This window comes from Oryzias latipes, chromosome 13, assembly GCF_002234675.1.
Source record: "Oryzias latipes chromosome 13, ASM223467v1".
NCBI classification, from domain to species: Eukaryota; Metazoa; Chordata; class Actinopteri; order Beloniformes; family Adrianichthyidae; genus Oryzias; species Oryzias latipes.
The window spans coordinates 5,284,539-5,305,216 of NC_019871.2; the positions used below are offsets into that span (position 1 = coordinate 5,284,539).

General features: G+C 46.5%; 1 protein-coding gene across 5 annotated transcripts in view; it reads left to right on the forward strand.

The window, feature by feature from the left end:
• Positions 1-20,678, forward strand: part of cdon (cell adhesion associated, oncogene regulated) — a 36,292-nt gene that overhangs the window by 1,263 nt on the left and 14,351 nt on the right. For all 5 annotated transcript variants that reach the window (XM_023961498.1, XM_023961499.1, XM_023961500.1 and 2 more), the window contains exons 2-7: positions 13,187-13,325; positions 14,875-15,153; positions 15,658-15,804; positions 16,760-16,900; positions 16,974-17,264; positions 17,346-17,615. In XM_023961498.1, the coding sequence (XP_023817266.1) occupies positions 13,253-13,325; positions 14,875-15,153; positions 15,658-15,804; positions 16,760-16,900; positions 16,974-17,264; positions 17,346-17,615 (1,201 nt within the window). In that variant the 5' untranslated portion in view covers positions 13,187-13,252. The remainder of the gene's footprint in view (positions 1-13,186; positions 13,326-14,874; positions 15,154-15,657; positions 15,805-16,759; positions 16,901-16,973; positions 17,265-17,345; positions 17,616-20,678) is intronic.

The following is a 20,678-nucleotide window of genomic DNA, read 5'->3' on the forward strand; positions in this document are numbered from 1 at the left end:
CCTCAGAAATCACCTTTTGTTGTTGTTTCAGTTTGCTTGTTTCCTAATTCTTTCTTCTGGATGGGATTCTTGTTTGTTGTTTCCTTTTGGTTCACAGAACTGAAAGTTTGTCCCAGAAAGCAAAAGGTTCCCTGTTTTTAAGGAAAACCAACCAAATTGAAGCAACGCCACTTGATTTCCACCCAAACACAACATCTTGTGTTTGCAGCGTGATCCCTGTTCCAGAGGAGGAGAGGGTCATTTTGGTATTCCCGTTTTCTCAGCGTGTTTTGGATGAAATGAATAAACCATTAGTGACCTGGCGCTTATCGGACAGAACCGCACAAAGCACAGCTCTGCCATTAAGGCCGTTTGAGTAATGTTTGAGCCATTAGGGCACTCGTTAATGCTAAACACATGTTGCTGTAGGAAAACTATGTTAAGTGGGCAATTTGAATGCGAGCATGTGTAATGATACCAGGCCCCTGCTCTCATAATGGTCCTCTTGATTTTTTCTTTTTCTGCAGCTGTATTATATTTGCAAATGTGACAAATGAGTCGCAGAACAGCTGAGGTGAAGCTGTAGAGAGGGTGCGGGCAGGAAATGAGGTCAGAAATGAGAAACAATGTTGACGTTTCTTATACCGAAAAGCAAAAAATCTCTGCGAGGTTTAGGAGCTCGCTAAAAGGTGCGAAAGCTTCCCCGAACTCAGATGTGGACGTGTATTGTCAGTAAAGGTGACCACGGCGAGTGAAGGGTGTCTTCACACCGCGATGGTCCAGAAGACAACGTCAAATTGAGGGGAATGTCACTATATTTCATACCTTCACGTGGTTTGGTTTGCTGTTACACTGCACCCTTGAGAGAGGACCAAACTGCCTGGAAACGTCATTAAACGAAGCCTAAAGTTGGACGGCCAAAGTCTACTGCACCCAACTCTGTCATAAAGACAAATGGGGGATCGGGTGGGACAAAGCAAAGTCAGAGTTCTGTTGAGTCCACCCATGGGTCCACCCACCGGACCATTAAAACAGGGTGCTAAGAAAATCGAAACGGCTCATTTGACAACAACAAATAACTCCTCACAGTCCTCACAAGTACAGAAAAAAAATTACAAAAAACTTCAGTTCTAAGTTTGCTCTAATGTTTGAATTTTTCAAATGGTTGTCAATGGGATATTCTTTTAAAACCAGCCTCTAGTGGACGTTTAAGGAACTGCAACATTTAGTACCTTTGGGTTTGCTTCAAATGTGGAAGCAGAAAAATAGTTCTGAGCAGAAAAAAGTCAAAATCAGAATTCTAAGTTGCAGAAATCTCAAGAAAGTTAATGTTTTGTTGGTAAACATCGTTTATTGACAAGCTGATGGCACATATGATGGTTAAAGGACTCGTTGGTTTCCTTTTTTTCTTCCTCTTTTGAGTTAAAAAGGTAGCAGATATAAATTGGTGTACTTTTAAGCTGGTTTGGTCCACCCTTAAGAGCGCAGTGTGAAGAAAAAAACAAGTTTTAACATTGAAATCAATGGGAAAAAGCTTTGATGGAGACCAGCCCCCAGTGGTTGCTTGAGGACCTGCAACATTTTGTACTTTTGAGTTTGCTTTAAATGTGAAAGTTCTGATCAGAAAAAGGAAAAAAAAAGGCCCTATATTTTGGGAAAAAAGCCTAAATTGTTGCTAAAGGTGATTTAGTAACGAGCTGAAGGCGCATAGTTCAATGACTGACTGATTGGTCAGTCATTGAACTATGCGAGCAGCTGTTTGATTGAGACGGTTACAGAACCAGTGTGCCAGAAGATTGGGACGTTTTAAGAGTGCAGTGGAAAAGTAAACAAAATGAAGACGCAAAGATATTTTTACATCAAACCCGAAGATGTCGAATAATTTTATTGGGAGAGTGTCCAAAAATTCTTCACTTACCTCGCATACTTTTATTTTGGCGGCACATATTCTAAGGTGTAACTCTAAGGAATCCTTTTTTTCTGAAGAATCTCCCCATTTTTTAATTTTAGAGGAAAGTTTTTGATTCTCCTATTTACTTTTCATCAGCTACAAGTTTCCCAAACATGAATGTTTGATCTCCATCCTGACTTGTTTGGTGCTCCAGCTCCCATTCGTCAGGGAAAGTTCTCAGCCTCAAACCCCCTTTAGATGGACAGAGGAGGCTTTTGGGCAGTGTGCCAGAGATCCAGGGGGTGCTGATTGACAACGCCCAGCAGCCCCGAGCAGGAGGGTTGCTGGGAAAAATGTCCGAGTTGAGCCCCGCTGTCTTTACTTTCTGCCTTCAGAGGCTCAAACAGAGAAAACGGCAGGTGAACGGACAGACGGGGAGAGCGGTAGCGGGACGTGCGGCTCCTGTTTATGTTAGTCTGTTGTTAGCAGCGCCTCTTATCTGCCCTGAGCTCATTATCCCCCCCCCACACACACACACACCGTAGCCGCTTTCCCTGACAGCTGATCCAAACACCTCCAGGAGGTTCCAGATAGGCGCCGAGCTTCCTCTTCTCGGAAATGTCAAAGGTGAGCTGGGCTGACGTGCACGCCGCCTTTCAGCTGAGGCTCCGATCGTGTTTCTAGAAAGATTCGGAACCTGAAACTCGATGATGGCTTTCGAGAGACTCAAGAGATGAAATGAGAAACATCGGGGTGTAATTGTAAAGACAAACAAACTGCCTTTTTCTTCTTTTTTTTTTGGGAGCAGCAAAAACAGATGTTGGAGGCTGCTGCTGCGGTGCAGGGAGGCGTTTTTGGGCCACGAGCTCAGCTTCTCTCAGGACGCTTTGCTCTGCTCAAGCCATGAAACTGCAGGCCTCCACTAAACATATATAGACGCCTGTGCTCGCCTGAGTATGATAAGGAACCACACGGATGGCTGCTCAGAGGCGGAGGGCCCTTTTTTTGGTTCTGTTTCTCTTCAGAACTCGTGCTGGACTGCATCCTTTGCTTTGCTCTCAGTTCACGTCATGGAACTGCAGGGGTTCACTAAATACAAATGTCTGAGTTCTTAGTGTGATAAGGAACCAAAGCCACACGCATGGCTGCTCAGAAGCGGAGCACACTTTTTTGGTTCTGTTTTCCTGCAGAACTGGGCCCCGACTGCATCATCTGCTTTGCTGTCTGCAGAGGAACGGCCGGCCTCCACTGAATATATATAGTCTTCGTTCTGAGTAGTATAATGACCCAAAGCCACATGCATGGGTGTTCCAAAGCTGAATGCACTTTGTTCTGTTTCTCTGCAGAATTTGGGCCATTCTGTGATTTCTGTTGTCCTCGATGGTTCTTGTTGCAGGGAGTGCCGCTGGGCCGGCTTGGCTGCTATATTTGACTCCTGTGGTTATAAGCCGGCAGACGCGATGAAGTCTTGCCGGCTGGTTTCTTCCCCAGTCGTTCCTCAGACATCCTCAGGGAGTGAACCAGTGAACCGAACCCATGCCGCCTTTTTTTCCCTTCCTGTTTGTGATTTGAACTCCTGCTTCTCCCCTTCCTGCTCGTGACCCTCTGCCCCGCCAGTCATCCCCAACCGCAGTTCCTACCAGTAAAGCCCATCTTGGGCGGGTTTTCTGCTCGCCAAAACGCAGGCGCTGTTTCAGCGGCGGACTGTGTGAAGGCGAGGCCGGCCCTCCGCTTCAGCTGACAAACAGGCTTCTTGTTTGAAGGGCTGTTTCATCCGACTGCCGCTGCTGCCTGTGGTCGTGGTGCCGTTTTAAGCCTTCCCTTCTCCAACATGTGGCCTTACAGCGAGCACAGGAACCCCTTTTTTCAAAGACATAGCTGCTGGTTAGTCAGTCAGATCAGTTTCTACCGTGATCAGGGATAAAAACCTAACTAGAAAGTTATGACAGAATACAAGTCGTTCCTCTCCAAGGTTTTAGATGACTTTCTGCTTTATTTGAAGGGCCAGGAGCGATCTGATGCGTCGCCACCAACAAGCCGGGAGTGCTACAAGGAGAGAAGAGTAAACATTTAGACAAACCAATTAAAGAATTCACTCTGTTCCTCATCTGTTTGGGAATTCGTCTCGAGGACGCGTGAGGCAGCCGGTTTGTTTGCAAGAGATTTGTGGAATTGGCGGAGAAGACTAATGATATTGGAAGCGCTTTTTCGTGTATTTGTTTTGCTTCAGCCAGCTGGTTGTGGGGTTGAGGGCTTCTGTCACATAAATCCTCCCCTCCACGGATCTACGGCCACCGATTCATCCTATGCTCGGACTACATTCATCTCCCTGACAAATGAAAACTCTGCTCTTCTGTGCTTTCCTTTCTCACGCCTCTCAAAAAATTGTTTTTCCCGCACAGACTCGGTAAAACTCTTGCTAATATCTGTTTGGACACCTTGTCATTTTGTTTTCGCTGCGCTTGTTTAAAAAAATCTCAATATTTAATGCGTGTTTTAGTTTGAAAGTACCTTTTGGTCTGGAGCCAGAGACTTATCTGGAGGAGGCTGAGCAGAGACTCTTGCCTGCGTCTCGGCCGCCCGTTGCCGTGGAGACGCGAGCGGTGATGGAATCCAGGAGAGCTGGGGCGGGACGAGAAACGGAGAAAGGGGTGCAGCTGGATCACATCACCGTATGCCCACACAACAGAATAGAAAAACAGACGTCATCCCGACGGACCTTGCCGAGGCCCGAAGCCTCGCCTGCACCACGCGAGCAAGTTTTCCCATCAGCTCACTAATCAAGAGTGATATGTAGGAATGTGGCTTCCTGTGCCACAGACCCAGCCTTCCCTTCCCTTCCCGGGATGAATCCGGCTCTTGGCACATTCTCAGTGCTTTAACACACCCTGCAGGCAAGAAGGCTGCCTTGTGCATTCCACCTCTCCATCAGAATTACCTTTTCGTCTGAGTTCGTGTTCCCCTCCGGGGCTGAAAGGCCTGTGAAATCAGCTGGAAGGGCCTGGAGTGCCTAGACAAAAGCAGAGGGTTGTTAGTTACATGGGCTTCCCAAAAGGTCTCAAGGTGGCCTTGTGTGGCGGCGATACCCGTGGATCTGTTTCCAGTGTCCGAGGCCGCTATTGAGTTTCGTCCCGTCGCTTAATCCCACTGTTCAGGACCTTGGGAAACCCTCCGTCGCCTCCCTCCTCACAAATTCCCAGGAAAAACAAGACATTTCAGAACAATCGCCAATTAAGATGGTTCTTACATACTGTACCATTCAGTCCCCCCCCCCCACTCTAGCTCTCCGTTTGTGTCCTCGGCCAACAGGCCTTAGGCTGGAATTAGCTCTGTCTCCCAGGTCCCGGCCCTGGCACTTTTGAGGGTCGGGGTTGTGGTGAACGGACGCATTGTTGGGAGGAGGTGGGGGTGTGTGTCCTTGGTAAACAGGCCTTTTGTGGGATGTGACTGTCTGATGCCCCAGGGCCTCCCTTTTTTCATTTCTGCTGCGCTCTGATCCCACACCACGGCGATGCCCCCGGCGTCAGACCGCTCTGGGACCGCTCTGGCCTCTTCATCACCTCCCAGACTAACGGGAGGAGCTGTCTCCGTGTGCGCTGAGGCGCGGCGTTTTTTCCACTCTGGCAGGAAAGTTTAGGTCAGACTCTTGTAATGGCTTTTTGCTTGTTTCTCATAAACAGCTGGTTTACTTTAGTGCCATACTTGACCTTTTTCTACTTTTCCTTAATTTTTATGTCTATTCTTTTATTTGCTTTTAATCTAATGGGTCTTTTGACGTTTTTAATTTTTTTTTTCACTAACGTTTATATACGTCTTTTGTTAAGCACCTTGTGTCTGACAGCAAACGCCACTCTTATACATCAGGTCGCTAAATTAGTCTTTTACTTCGCTCGCTTCGACAAATCAAGCTCCGCCCACCCTACAGCCACGCCCACTCTTAAATGAGCCCGCCCACAATCGCTGGAAAGATAAAATGATTGGCCTGAATCATTTTGTGCTGCAAAACCGAATAGAATACAAGCGACTAACATGTTTTAAATGAAGCACTGAAACCCGTGTTTCCATGCGGTGCTTGTACTACGCCAACGTCGGTACCGGGACCAACTTGGCAGTGAGTTTCGGTACCCATTTTACCACCCCTCCTCCCTTTCCCGTAACAGTGCAGTTAGGCCACCCCAGCAAACTGGTGTTTCCATTCATTGGATGTCCCCTGGGCTGCATTGGTTGACCCGACCAGCAGAACATAATGGTTCCTTAGAGTCCGTTCTCTCTGGAGGAGCTCCTTGGCAGCCATGGATGGTATTATCAGCGGCCTTCTATCTCTAAACCAAATGAGAAGGGGAGGAGAGAGGATTTGGAGCTTGGCAGCGTTCATACCCCCATCTCCTTTTTTTTTTTTTTTGCCTTTCCCCCAATTGCCTCCCATCACTCAGTTTGGATTTATCTCCCATCTCTTTCTGTTGAGAGTCTCTGGTCTTTGTGTCCGTGGTTCTCTGAGTGTGTAGATGTGAGGAATGTGTGCAGATCCTCTGTCAGAGGGATGCGGGGCGAGTGCAGACAGGTTCGGGGTAACGCGCCGGCTTCAGAGCACAGGTCACATCAGACTATTGTACCAGAGTCTCTTCTTACACCTCGCTGATCCTCTCACCCCCCTTGACGTCTCTTTCTTTGGATGATCAGATCACTGGTTTCAGATTCGGGGGCTGTGCTTGTCTGGGGAAGCTGGAAGGTTTCTGAGGCACTAGTCGCGACCTGTTCCTCCTCCACCCTCCAGGTCTTTGATGCTTCGCCCGGCTGCTTTTGTCCCTGTTTACTGAATGCGACGGGGGGGATATGGGCCTTCCCCGCATGGGGGAAGACGGGCTTAAAGTAGCTCCTGCAGAGAGGAGGCCGGAGACGAAAGTGCAGGTGCGAACCCCCCCACCGTCCTCCCAGATCCCTTTTCTGTTTCCTGAGGGTTAGCTTGTCAGCGTGTTTGTTTTCCTCCGTGTCATCGCCAGGGATCCCCCCATGTTCTTCGGATCGCTCCCTTCCTGTGTTGAGTTTTGAATTTTTGACGGCATGGATACATAAAGGTTACAAAAAAGGGGTTAAGAAAACAGATGTTTTTCTCATTTTTACACCCTTAAGCCAAGTGGTGTCAGCCAAGCGTTTCCCCAAGCAGGTCGACCAGCCACCGGGTCTTTGCTCCTACACTCCCTGAAATGCTCGTTTGGTCTGTCATCTTCACAGAAACTAGGGATGTAGAGGATACAGATTGGTTTAAAAAGCAAAAATAGTTTCGATCCATCGATTGCCTATGAGAACTGGACTGAGTGACCCCCCCCCCCTCGGTTACCAAACAGGAAGTACCTGCTGCCTCCCTAAGGCCAAAACTCCCAAAGACTTCCATAGTGAAATAAATGTGTCAGAATAAATATTATTGCTCTGCTACCTTTTTTTTACATGTTCTTGCTAATCCTAATTTATTTCCCTTTTTATTTTCCTGCAGTGCAAATTATTTAAGTTATACACTGACCAATCAGATGCCTCAATAAAAGTAGGTGGTCTCACGTTGAATGTTCCAAATGTTTGATTGACAGGTTTCGTGTAGCCCTAACAAACAAGCTCACTCCGGATTGAGAGTGGTTGCCGTGGAAACCATGACCGACTTGGACCAATCACAGTCCACGGACGATTACTGGGTCTACGAAAAAATGCCGCCCGACACTTCGTCTGTGCCTCAAGTGAGCCATTTTCTGTCACGCCGAGTCAATCCAGTTCTCACATACAGTCAGTGATCACATGATCAAATCTCAATTACAATTGGCTGAAGATGAACCACAGAGGGAGGGATGTGTGTTGCGTGTACAATGATAGCTCTTCTTTTTTTTTTCCCCACAGAACGTCAACCAACACCTGAATAAATTGATATGACACACTTTATTTTAACCACGGTCTAAAAGACCCAGAATGCCAGGTTTTATTGTTGCTCAACAGAACTGCACAAAAAATCGCAGGTTTATCGTTATTGCAATATCAAGCTGTGCAATACGCGTATCGCAAAAGATAGCGAAAATTGCAATAAATGGTTACCTTAAAAGTGCTAAAACAATCTTATGGCAGCTTTAATTATTTAACAAATCGAATAAATACCTTTATGCACTTGACCAATCAGATGCAGCTCTTTTATGTTAGATGCTCGCCTCCTATGTAGACCAGGGTCATTTGGAGCATAATTTAAGTTTTGTTGACGCTCATTTGATGTAAACCATTGTATGTTTTTGATTATTTCTCTATTTTTTCATGTATTGCAACTAATGTCGTCATCACAATATTGATCACTGATATTGCAAGTTTTCCTCATATGGTGCTGCCTTATTGCTTAACATAAAAAGTCCCAAAAAGCATTTTCATGTACAGTTTTAAACGCCAGATGTTTCGTAAATATCTAGATTGTATCCATCTATGTAAAAATCGCCACAAAGTTGGTTTAATCTTCTCTGCGTTGCTTTGTGGACCATGTATTGAGATGTGTGTCGAATCAAGTGAGAGGAAAAAGAACACTGCCCTCAACCTACTTTCACATGTGACAGGCCTGTGGCGTTCACACTGGATGAGGAGGGAAGTGCTTCTTCTTCTTTTGCTTTTCCTACTGTTTACTAGCACACGTCCGCCACCACAGCTGGAAGAGGCTTGGTGCAAGATGGCAAAGCGGTGCAAATCTGGTGAAACTTACGCCAGACTTTTTCTTTTATAGCTCTGTTCCGATATATGCAAGACTTGGTGTGATTCCAGCCAGGCACAAACGGCAATTCGTAATTTCTCCTTCATGATCAATTTTCAAACGGTTGACACAGTTCCGTGAAAAAAAAAGGAAGCCACCCGCACGTCACTACCAGAGACCCGATTGGTCAAAGTTGGACCTGGTTTAACTTTTGACGTGCCTTTAACGGCCTCACATTTTGTACGGTAGTGGAACGCATGAGAGTGGGAGTTTTGGACGTGGAAGCCCAAAATGCGCATTCACTTTCCTTTACATTGACTTTTCATTGGAAGTGGCCGCTTGAACGCGTCTTTCCGAGGGCGGTGTGAATGTAGCTTTAGAGAAACCCAACATTCATCCACACAAACAGATCACACATAAAGGGAAGAAACCTTTTCTTTTTTGCAGTCGGAGTATTGTGGCGAGTCTGTGCGGTGAAGGACGCGAGACACACCAAGAGTGTCTGTCTCCACTGGGGAGGAGGCCGCATGGTGGCGGATGTCGCAGAGCTGATAAGGAGCAGGAGCGATGCTCGTGTGTTTCCTCGTTGTGGCAGATCGGGGGCTCCGATAGGCAGCTGTGCGTGTGTTTACACAAGACCAACCAGTCGGAACTTCAGGAAGATATTTGATCTAACGGGTCCCAAAAAAAAAAAAAACTGGATGGAGAAAGGTTGATGGTTTCTCACTGTTCCATCTGCTGGAGTGCCCATGCTTGGCTGCGCGTCGTTGTAGCTCTGGTGTTATTATTGTAATCATATATTATTATTCCGGCAGTGAGAACGATAGTTTCCACTGATGACATGAGGGCGGCGTGCGGGGCCTGTTGCAACTCGCAGCATGGAGAAACGCCAGGCTGCGAGAGGTGGATTTGATCTGCCTGATGGAGCGTGCAAACCTTTAAACCTGAGCCCGAAATGCTAGTGGGACATACGGGGCGTGACCTCATCCTAAAGTGGCGAGGGGCTCATTCATGGTCGAAACCTCAGCAGCTCTGGCGAGTGTTTAATAATGTGTAAAAATGTGTTGCTACCCCAGTGGAGCGGGTTCTTCCTCTCCTTCCATCCTCCCTGACCTCCGACCTTGGAGTGAGTAGGGGGCGTGAGCCAGGAGCTGGAGGAGTTTATTATTTCCTGCCACTTCTCTCCTCCTCCTCCTCCTTGGATGCCCCTAAAAGCTCCACGGAGAGGCTGAGCGTGAGCAGGTCCACAGACATTCCCTGTACTGTCGTTAAACCCAGATTGGAGAAGCGAACTCCTCCGCCTCCACTTCCCAGCATCTCTAGCATCTTCGTACACGTCGCAATGAAAGCAATCCGACCCATTCTGATCAAATTTGTTTTTTTTAAATTAGGCCTGCACAATATACCGCAAATTTATCGTTATCGCAATATCCAGCTCTGCAATATGTATATCGCAAAAGACGGCGAATATCGCAATAAATCGCAAACCCAAAATGTGTTAAAACAATCTTCTAGCAGCTTGAAGCATTTAACGAATCAAATAAATCCCTTTATGGTTTGACCAATCAGATGGACGCCTTCCCATTGTTGACCAATCAGATGGAGGCCTATTATGTTAACCCTGGTCCTGAAGAGCCTCAACCCTGCCCGTTTTCCAGCTCTCCTTAACCAGCTTGCTGTTCATTGGCTGACTCAAGTGATTTCACATCCTGATTGACTGAACACACCTGATTTTGGTTATCATTATCGAGCAGTCTAGGGAGAATTGGAAAACAGACAGGGTTGAGGCTCTTGAGGACCAGGGTTAGCCACCCTGACGTTTGTCCCCCATGTCGATGAGGGTCATTTGGAGTATAATTTTTAAACTGTTGCAATGAAATGGGAATGATGTTTTTGTTTATTTTTCTATTTGTTTATTTACCGCAAATTTATCGTTATCGCAATATTGATCACTAATATCGCACATCGCAAGTTTTCCTCACATCGTGCAGCCCTATTTTAAATGTTCGTGTGGCTTGTTTCTCATGATAAAAGACACGTAGAAAAGATTTTGATTACGAAAATTCATTTCTGAGTATTTCTTTATTCAAATTTTCGTAAAGCAGGAGCAGACCAAAGTATGCTGTTTGGGTCTGTTTTTTTTCCCCGGGGTTCCCCCCTCCTGGGCGGGGGCGGCGGGCCCCTGCCTCGCTCCTCCCTGGACCAACCGTTGGCCGGGCGGATGGCTGCCTGGAGTGCGGAGTGGGTCTCCCTTGGGGGGTCCTGGCCCGTACCTGGGGTTGGGGCGGGGGGATGCCCGGAACTCCTGGGTGGTGGTGGGGTGCTCGTCTGGGGCTGTGGGCGTCCTTCTCCGGTGGGGCCCTGCGTTGGGTTCTCCCGGCGCGGCGGGGGGGCTGCTCTCCTGGTTGGGCTGGGGCGGCGCCCTCTTTCCCTCCGTGCCTCCCTGCTCTCTGGCTCTGGGGGCCTTGCGGCGGCCCTGCTGGCCCTGGCCTGGGTGGCGGGCTTGGTCGCCCGGGCGGCGGTTGTTCCCTGCCGGTTCCCGTGTGGTGTTGGGGGGAATCCGGCTGCCGCTGCTGGTGCGGTGGGGGTCTTGGGGTGGGGATGGCTGGGCACTCTCCCTCCTTCTTTTCACGTTCCACCATCCATTTTAGAAGAACATAAACACTCACCTGAGCACAGGTGTCAGCTCAACAGACTGAATGACTGAAATATTTCACACTAGTTGGTTTTAAGGCATAAGTATGCGTGTGAACACTATCTGTTTTGTGTACATGTCGACAGGTGGACATTCTTGCAACTAACAGGTGTGTTTATAACATTTGAGTGTGTGTGTGGACAGGCTCCGCCCTTTTTTTTTTGTTTTTTTTTACATTTGAACCTTACCATAATGATTAACAACCAGTAAACTTGTTGCTTTATGCTGCTTCATGGTCTTATCCCCCTTCCCCTCCTATTATCACCCCCTACCCCCCCTCTCTCTAACGTCCCTCTTTCTTCTTCCCCTCTTTCCTTTTCCGTCCGGTCCAACACCAAAGATTTTCAGACATGTTTGAAATTAATAAAGTTTGGCCTCAATTACAAAAGGGGTTTATTCAGACATACCTTTGGTTTGTCTGAAGATTAATAACCCCTCTTGTTAAAGTAAAATATGTCCAACCCAAGAGGCCCTCAGCTCTCATCTGTCTGCCTAGCTGTTGGACAGGACAAGTTAAAAAAAAAAAAAAAAAAAAAAAGTATGCTGTTTGAAAAAGATTGTATTTGCGACGCTGGGCTCTTTGCTCCGCCCCTTTCTGATGCACCCGTATAGACGACTAGATCCATGTACATCTTTGTTTTCCTTGTCTGAGCTGGAATCTGGATCAGAACTGTATGGCTGGATAGCTCTAATACTGCTGGACATTTTTGTTGTAATGTTAGTGCATGTAAACGGAGAACTCTCAGCAACGGAGAGGGCAAGGGGGGCAGGGTTGTCCGACCCACTGATCCCGCTGATTTGGGATTTGGGCTAAAAACAGCATAATCATAATTAAAAGACAACTAGGAATGCTTAGAATGGAGATAAAAAGATGATCAGAGTGGGACTTTACAGGTTTCTGCCCAATAAGAGTAACTTTTGGGTTTGTTTACGTGTTTTTTGCTCAGATGTTACCATGTTCCAGGAGGTTTCCAGGAGACTTATAGTAAATCCCCGTCCTGAGTGAACGTGCAGCTGCTGAGGACCAGGAGGTCAAAAGGTGCTGCACATGTTTACCTGTACGCTGCAGTTAGCGCCCCCTTGCCTGTTTTGGTTGTTTAGATTTTAACGCAGTGCGAGGAAAAGACTTTCTGCTTTGACACTCCAAGTGCAGCACGTTTGATTTGTTGGTTGTAACTCTTCCTCAAAGGGAGGCTAACCAAACTGACCTGAGCATCTGAAACAACCCTTTGAGCCAGAGAATGAGGGTTACAAACCTGCTCACCTTCTGCCATCCCACCCAGGCAACGCGCTTTCAGTCCCGGCGCTCCTGCAAGCCACTGAAGCGCCGGGACTGAATGTCACAGCTGGACGGCCATTGTCCGTCCCGCCTCAGGCTCCAACTCTGGCTACCAACCAGGAATCGGGGATCAAAGCTTTACCCGGATTACTCTCAGGGAAAAGGGGGAGGAGGCGCTGCCTTCAGAGGGGGTCTGGTTGAAAAGGGTAGAGGAATTCTCCTAATTACGTGCCCTCCACTCCTTTTCTCCCTCTCCTCTTGTTTCCTCCTGCGTGTCTGGCCTGCACTTCAGGCTACAGTGAACCTAAGAGAGAGGGCAGCACACTGTGACAAGAGAGTGATATTGGGGGAGAGCAGGCCCTGCTCCTCAGTTAGCAGAGGTGGTTGTGGGAAAGGAGGAGGCAGGGAGGCTGCTGGGACACTTGAGAGGGTGAGAAGAGGGGTCAGAGGACACGCTGGGGAGGGGAGATCAAACAGTGTGAAAAGGAGGATGTGTTTGGGAGATCGGGACTGATGGACAGGATTATATCACAAACCTCGTCTCTCTTTTAGGGATTGTTTTCGGAGCGTGATTGCCTCTTGCATCCCCATCCCCACGTTGTCACGGTAACCTGGGATCTCGTTTGTTTACTCCAGGTTTTCTGGAGAGACGAGGACGTAGGAACCGGACAGTACGGCTGCTGGCAGGGGTCAAAAAGCACCATGGACAGGGGCCTGAGGGTCCTCCTGTCTACTGTGCTGTGTCTCAGCAACACCCTGCTCATCAGCTGCTCATGTAAGTTTGATGTTTTATCACCTCCGCTCCTGTTTACTCCTATTTTTCAATGACTGAGCTTATTTTTTTCAATTGGATTCAATTTTTTTTGCCTTTATGGCTTTAAATTTATTGATTTTCTTTATTTGTTTCACCGAAACTGTTGCTCTTTTAACCAAAGAATAAGTTAAAAGTATATTCCGTCTCATACTTCATACTAACTCCTAGTTTTGGTGTTTATAAAGGTATATAACCAAACATTTGCATTTTATTCATATTTTTCATATTTTAAAAAGGGAATCTGACAAAGTGCGTAAAGTTTTAGGTATATTAAAGTTTTTAAATAAAAAAATCATTTTCTGGGTATTTCCAATATTCTGCACGGAACCACAAAGTTGTCTCAGGCTGCTTATAATAAACGAATAAAATGAAAAACCTTATACACCTGTACCCATTTTAGTTTGAATTACAGTTTAAAATGCTGCTGTCATGCATGAGAATGTAGGTTTGGAATGCTGTGGAGTTAACCATCTAATTACATTTTCCCTAAACTTAAACAATTATTGTTGCTTTTTATTACAAATGATTTTTGGATTTCTACAAAAAAAAAACCGAACATTTTGTTTTGTTTTCTTGTTCGTTTTTCCTTAAAATATTACTTGAAACTTTTTCTATTTTAATACAATTTTCACTTCTAGCAGCAGAAACCACCAATGTTTTCTGCTGTTAAAATGATTAAGTTTTTGCTAGGTCATATATATTTAAAATCTTAGTTAATAACACAAATAAATGTCAATAATAATATTTTAAATAGCATTTTGAAGGTAAAAAAATTAGTTGTTTGGTTTATAGGAAATGTGTCAACAACTGTAAAAGGTACAACCCATTGGTTCCAAAAGGTAGTACCTTTTGTTTACGTGTTCCTTATAATTTTTTTTTCATCATATTATTTATGTAATGAATGTTATTCAAGTTATAAACTGGGCAATCAGATGCCTCAATCGAAGTGGGTGGAGCCTGCTGGCTGCCACATCCAACATTCAAACCGTTTGATTGACAGATTGTGTGAAGCTCACGTTCAAGTGAACTTCCGACAAGCTTAGCCCTGATTGGTGAAAGTGGTTCCAATAGAAACGCTGACTCAGTTTGACTCGGGCTCATCCCTGCTTACTGATGACGTCTGGCTCTGACACAGCGGCGTCCGTATCCTAAAAGAATGGCGACTGAATTGACTTTGGAGTCGTAAGTCAACCATTTTCTCTGAGTCACGTCACACCTGCTCGGTCCAGGTCTTATTTACAGTCAACAGTGTCGACCTCATGTTTCTGTCTTACATAAACCTAAGGGCTGAGTTGGGTTTTGTGACTCCTCGCAGAGCTTTTGCCACCAGTACCACAGAAATACACTTTCAATGGCCATTTTAAATAACTGAGTAAATGAATAGATGAATGAAATACAATTTCTTGGAGAAAAAAGCCATAAGAAAGTACTCTTTTCAACCCAGCCCCTGATTTCTTGTTCCAGCCCCTGATTTCTTGTTCTGAAGCTGTCCTTTTGTTTTTATCAACAGCTCAGTATCTGTCTTTCCTCACGGAGCCGTCCTCTCTGGTTCAGGGTCCGGGCTCTACTGTTCGTCTAAAGTGTCTAGTTAGTCCTTCATCTGCGGCCGTTTCCTGGCGCTTGCAAGGCCTCCCCCTGGATCAGAACCTGCTGCCTGGTGTGGAGCTCAGACGGGGCTCTCTCATCATCTCCTCGCTCACAGCCAGCCACGCCGGCGTCTATCAGTGCGTGGCACGCTTAGACCACGGGCCGGCCATCGTCAGCCGCCTGGCTCGTGTGGCCGTAGCAGGTACGGATGCAGATAATCACCCCTCTATGTGCATGCAGCTCACTACAAAGAGCGTAGAAGAAAGAAAGACAGGAAGCGGCCTTGAGAAATGGAAGTGTTGAGCGCTTACGAAGAATGCATATTCCCAGTCGCCCTCTGCTGAGTGGCGGCGGGGAAGGAAGTGGTAGGAGTTTTGACTTGGGCAGCCGTCCAGACACCTCTTGACTGGTGTCCTTAATGAGCTTTGGGCTTTCCTGTGTGTGAGAGTGCTGTGTTCCTGCTGCTCGCTCGCTCGCTCGGCAGTTGTTTTAAGAGGCTGACTCGGATCTGCAGCAGTATCAGGCATGAACAGAATCAATCTCTGCAACAATAAACAAACGCAGCGATCCAACACAAACAGCTCAGCTCGAGCAGAACCCATCACGCTCCCTCCTGGCTCAGAACGTGTTTGATATCTGCTGCTCTGCTCAGAAAGCAATTCAAAACCAAGCTATATTTGTTTGTTTGTTTCTTTTGTTTCTGCAGAAATATTGCAATATAATGATGGCCAACAGAAGCTGCTGTCCGTACAGGAAGGCAGCACAGTCCGATTAGACTGTCCTCTACCGCACAGCGTCCCTCCAGCCCATCCCAGACTGAAAGTTCGAGGGAACTGGATGGAAGCCTCAAAAGGTGTTTGACAGACCCTTATTTGTTCGCCCTGCCATCAAGACTTTACAAAAAGGATGTCCTTGTTTTGTAACTTTTGTTTTTTTAGACACTCACAAAGTGAGAAACGTTTTCAAACACACTCTTAGAATTGACGTAACCCTTTGACCATTTACGCGATTAATGCAATTCCAACGGATTCTTAAGCTGAGAAAAGTACATTTATATGCAACACTTTACAGAAGTATATACAGATGACCTCTATATACCTGCACATCTCTTTCCCTGTTTATTTATCAGAACACTCTTACTTTTGTATATATTCTTTCAAATGTGTGTCTGTCTAACTTGTCATTACTGTCTGTACATACTTGTGCCAAACTCCATGCTACTGTGACAAGGAAATTTCCCATTCGTGGGATTAATAAACAAATCTAATCTAATCTAATCTAATCTAAGTACTTTACACTATACATATGTACAATGTAAAGTACTTCTGTAAAAAGGGCTATTTCCTATTATCGGCGACAATTCCGGCATTTAAGGGTAAACAGGTGTTGTATTCAGACTGGAAGTCTGTTGGTCCGGACCGAGTCCTGAACCTTACGTTTGATCTGCATTCAGACTGCTGTCAAAAACATTTTCCTGTTTTGAACCAAAGCTTGTAAACAAAAATACTCTCTTCAGTCATTGGCCAGGAGTTACAAGGGCGGGGCAAAGCCCTTGTAACTCCTGGCTCCTGAACGGAGCCTGTTCAGACTGAGGAATCTCAGAGCGAACCGAAACTCAGTCCGATTAGAAACAAACCGAAACGCACCTCAAACGATAAGTCCAAGACCTGTTCCTGGTGCCGGACCAGAGTCTGCTTGGGTGTATTCAGATTGAACATTTGTTCCGGATTATTGGGGGAAACTGACTCTGGTTCACTTTAAGCAGACCAAATTTGTCCAGTCTGAATGTTTGGTCTTTGTTGTTCCAGGTAAATATTTAGTCCTTCCATCGGGGAGCTTGCAGATCATTTCTGTCACAGCACAGGACCGGGGCGTTTACAAATGTGGTGCCATCAACCCTGTTACCAAGGAAACGGTCCAGTCTCATGGGATAAAGCTGTCAGTCAAGTGTAAGTGTGGAGCGTTCTGGTGTGAGCTGTTGTTGCTGCTGTTGTAGTTAATGTGGCCTCTCCACTCCTTCAGCTTCGCCGGCATCTTCCCAGGTGCGCGTCGAGTACCCCACCGCCCCAAAGACGTTTTCCGTGCAGCGGTCGCAGCCGCTGATGCTGGAGTGTCTCGTGTCTGGAAGTCCGACACCCACAGTCCAATGGTTCAAGAATCGCAAGGAGTTCACACTGGAGGCAACTCACAGGCGGCGCCACAACAACCTGGAGTTTCTGGCGCTGGGGAGCGCAGACGAAGGGACGTACGCCTGCGGGGTTGACACCGAGATGGGGATTGTGATGGGAGCCGACTATACAGTAAATGTTCTTGGTAATGAAAACACATGTAGGTTCTATTACCCTGTCTGCAGAAGATAAGGAAGTCAGCGTTTTATTCCCTCTTCTTCTGTAGAACCCGTCCACATCTTGGAGAACCTGGTGGACCAGCACCTGCCCGTAGCCTCGTCTGCCCATTTCACCTGCGTGGCTAAAGGAAACCCCTCCCCAAACATCACCTGGCTGTTTAATGCCAATCCCATTCCACCGTCGCACCGTTTCCAAATATCCGGATCCTCGCTGGTTGTTACAGACGTGACTTCTCAGGATCAGGGAATGTATCAGTGTTTGCTGGACAACGGGATTGGCTCAGCTCAGTCACATGGGATACTCACAACACAGTTGGGTGAGTCTGACTACTTCAGACTTCAAATATTTGTACTTTTATGGACAAAAAACCAAGAGAGAACAAGGTGCAATTTAGAGTAAGCCATTAAGTGACGGTATACGGTTGCTGGTATTTGCTCTCTAACATCATAAACAGGCGGCTAAAGATGTTCTGTTTACCGGTTTTGCAGATGTGGGACAGTTTGCTAAAGTTTTTTGCTTTTTAAATGGTCAGAAGACACGTCACTGCGTCTGAGTTTCCTCAGCAGATGGGATCTGCATGCATAGTTTCTGCAGAGCGTCCTGCTTTCTGTGTGTTTCTCTGCATGCCGACAGATGAGGCCTGGCCAAGCCCCCCCCCCCCCCCCCCCCCCCCCCAACACACACACTGCACCTCCGGAGCCTTGAACTGAGCCTTGAGCGTGAGAGTGAGCTTTGTGCGCACCGCCGGGGATAGGCCCCCGGACGCTGGAATGTAAGGAGTAGTCGTGGAGGGTTATGACGAGGACCAGACCACCCTGCTGTCAACATCGTACACAACTCCCTTTTATTTATGAACACATCCCAACCCTCCTCCTCTACCAGTCTCCCTCAGGATCTCCTCCCTTTCCCCCGGCCGCTCCACGCCAAGGCCTCGGCTGTATCTGCAGGAAAATTAATGCTCGAACTTTGGTTAGGGAGGAGGAATCAGGACGATTCACGGCAGAAGAAGAATCTGAGTACTTTTGCACACAACTGCTGATAATCCAGATGATCCCAGTTGAGATAAACGCCAAACGTTGATGTTTTTGGTACCTGGTACGTGATCTTACCAAACGTCCTTCAGAGTAAACAGCGTCTATGATCTGTGAGGTCTATTGTAACTCATCCTGAGACTTTATCTCTGATGTTTTCTGCTTGGTGTGTTCCCTCCATCCTCAGGACGAGAGTTTTCGTGCTTTTATTTTGGTAGTTTGATAAAAAAGCTTTGATGCTGGCTATGTAAATAATCTCATCGCTTTGTGATTTCTTTACTTCTCTGCGTAGATTTAACTGCTTTTCCAGACTAAATGATTTATCAAGCAGCATCCAAAATACCTCCAGAGATCAGTCTGTCGCCGAAGCCAGACTTGGCAGCCGGTCGGGACTGTGACAGATTGTCCAATCAGCCGAGCTCTGTCCAAACGGGGGACGGCTTGTCTCCGCCTGTAATCCTCTTTGATTTACCATCGCCATTACTCCCAGGTGCCTCCCTCTAATGGACTGACCTTTCTCTAGGAAGAATCTGGCAGGACATCTCCATCCAGGTGTAGTAGCACTTACTGGAGATATATCACTGCCTTAATCAGAGCGGTGAGGCAGCCGTGGCCTGGCGTGCCCCCACCCCTACCTTCCTGCATGGGTGCAGTTACCCTAGCTGTGGTTGGAGCTGTGGATATAGCGCCACTCTCTGATTCTCGCTGGTATTTTAACGGCCGGTGTGTGGAATGCGGCCGCTGGCTGCGGTCCCCGGATCGGGTCTAGGGTTTCCAGCATCAAGCCTGTTTGTTTTACCAAGTGAAGCAGGACGCTGCACCATTTTTGGGTCGACTCCACATTCACCTGCAGCTGCAGACCATATTACGGCTATGGGGCCGTTACAGCAACACATTTTTAGGCAACCAGTGTTCATCCTGTAACCCCTAGACAACAGGATGGGGGGAGTTTGTCGTTATTTTCTGACATTGTTGCTTATTGGCAATGGATAAATAATTAGGAAAACACAGTTTTATTCTGCATGGTGGTGTAGTGGTTAGCACTCTTAAGTGAGAAGGACCCAGTTTAAATCCTGACTATTTCCTTTCTGTGTAGAGTTTGCATGTTCTCCTCATGCATGGGGGAGTTTTTCTTCACACAGCTTAAAAATAGGCTTCATGGGTCCAATTTTGACCCCAAATGTGTCCCTTAGGTGTGAATCCCAGTATGTTGTTGTTTGTGGATGGACTGGCTTGGGGACCTGTCTGGGGTGAAACCCATTTTCACCGAAGAGTAGCTGGGATAGGCTCCAGCAACCTTATATATGACCAAGTGAGTGAGTGAAAGTAATGGATGGATGGATGGATGGATGGATTGATGGATGGACATAAATTTCTGTACTATTCATCTTCAAATTAAGATTATTTTGCAAACATTTGAAATGTTGAAAGTAAGCTACGCATTATGGACTGCAACTTCAGACCTCCAGGTTTCTTCTCCAAACCCAACTAAATCCAGAAACTTCTTGGTTTTCCTTGTCTGAACTGGCATCAGGCTGAAAACTGTTTGGCTGGATAGCTTCAATATTGCTCACCATTTTTGTTGTACCACAGATGTTAGATCGTGGTTTTGAGGGGCTGTAAGCTAGATAAGGGATGATGGGAAATTAGCACAGGCTAACTCCCCAAAACCTGTCTTGCCCACAACTCAGTGGGCGACAATGAAATAAATTACTGCACGTACAATTTTTTTTATTTAGGCTAAAAACAGCGTAATTGTAATTAAAATACCACTGGGAAAGCTTTGAAAGAAGATCCAAAGATGATCAGAGTGCGACTTTAGGAGAAAATTGTGTGGACTAAAACAGTGTTTTTCAACCAGTGTGCCGCGGCACACTAGTGCGCCGTGGGAGATGGTCAAGTGTGCCGTGTGAAATTGCCCTCATTAACTGATCTAAAAACATTTCCCATCTCCAGGATTTCAGCTCTGTGTTCATCCAAACAGGCCCTGATAAAACACTGAGGAGTTAGGAATATAAAAGATCGTAAAATACTTTTTCTTTGCGTTTATTTTATTTTATTAAAGACTTTTTGATAAGAATGACCGTACCGCGATTCAGCTGCAGCTCCGGCTGTATTTAGGAAAAGTCCCGCCCCTTTACCTGTCTCCACCAATCATTCTTGAAGGCTTAATCACATGTCATCAGTCTGACCAATCAGAAGTGGTTAAAGTCTTCACTTCCTTGTCCCGATTTAGCTCGTAAAGTCGCTCAGTTCTAACAAAAATACCAGCTAAAGCTCGTCTTTAGCGGTGTAGCTTTCCACAGAATCCGGTATCAGACCGTGGAACAAGTGAACAAAACCATGAA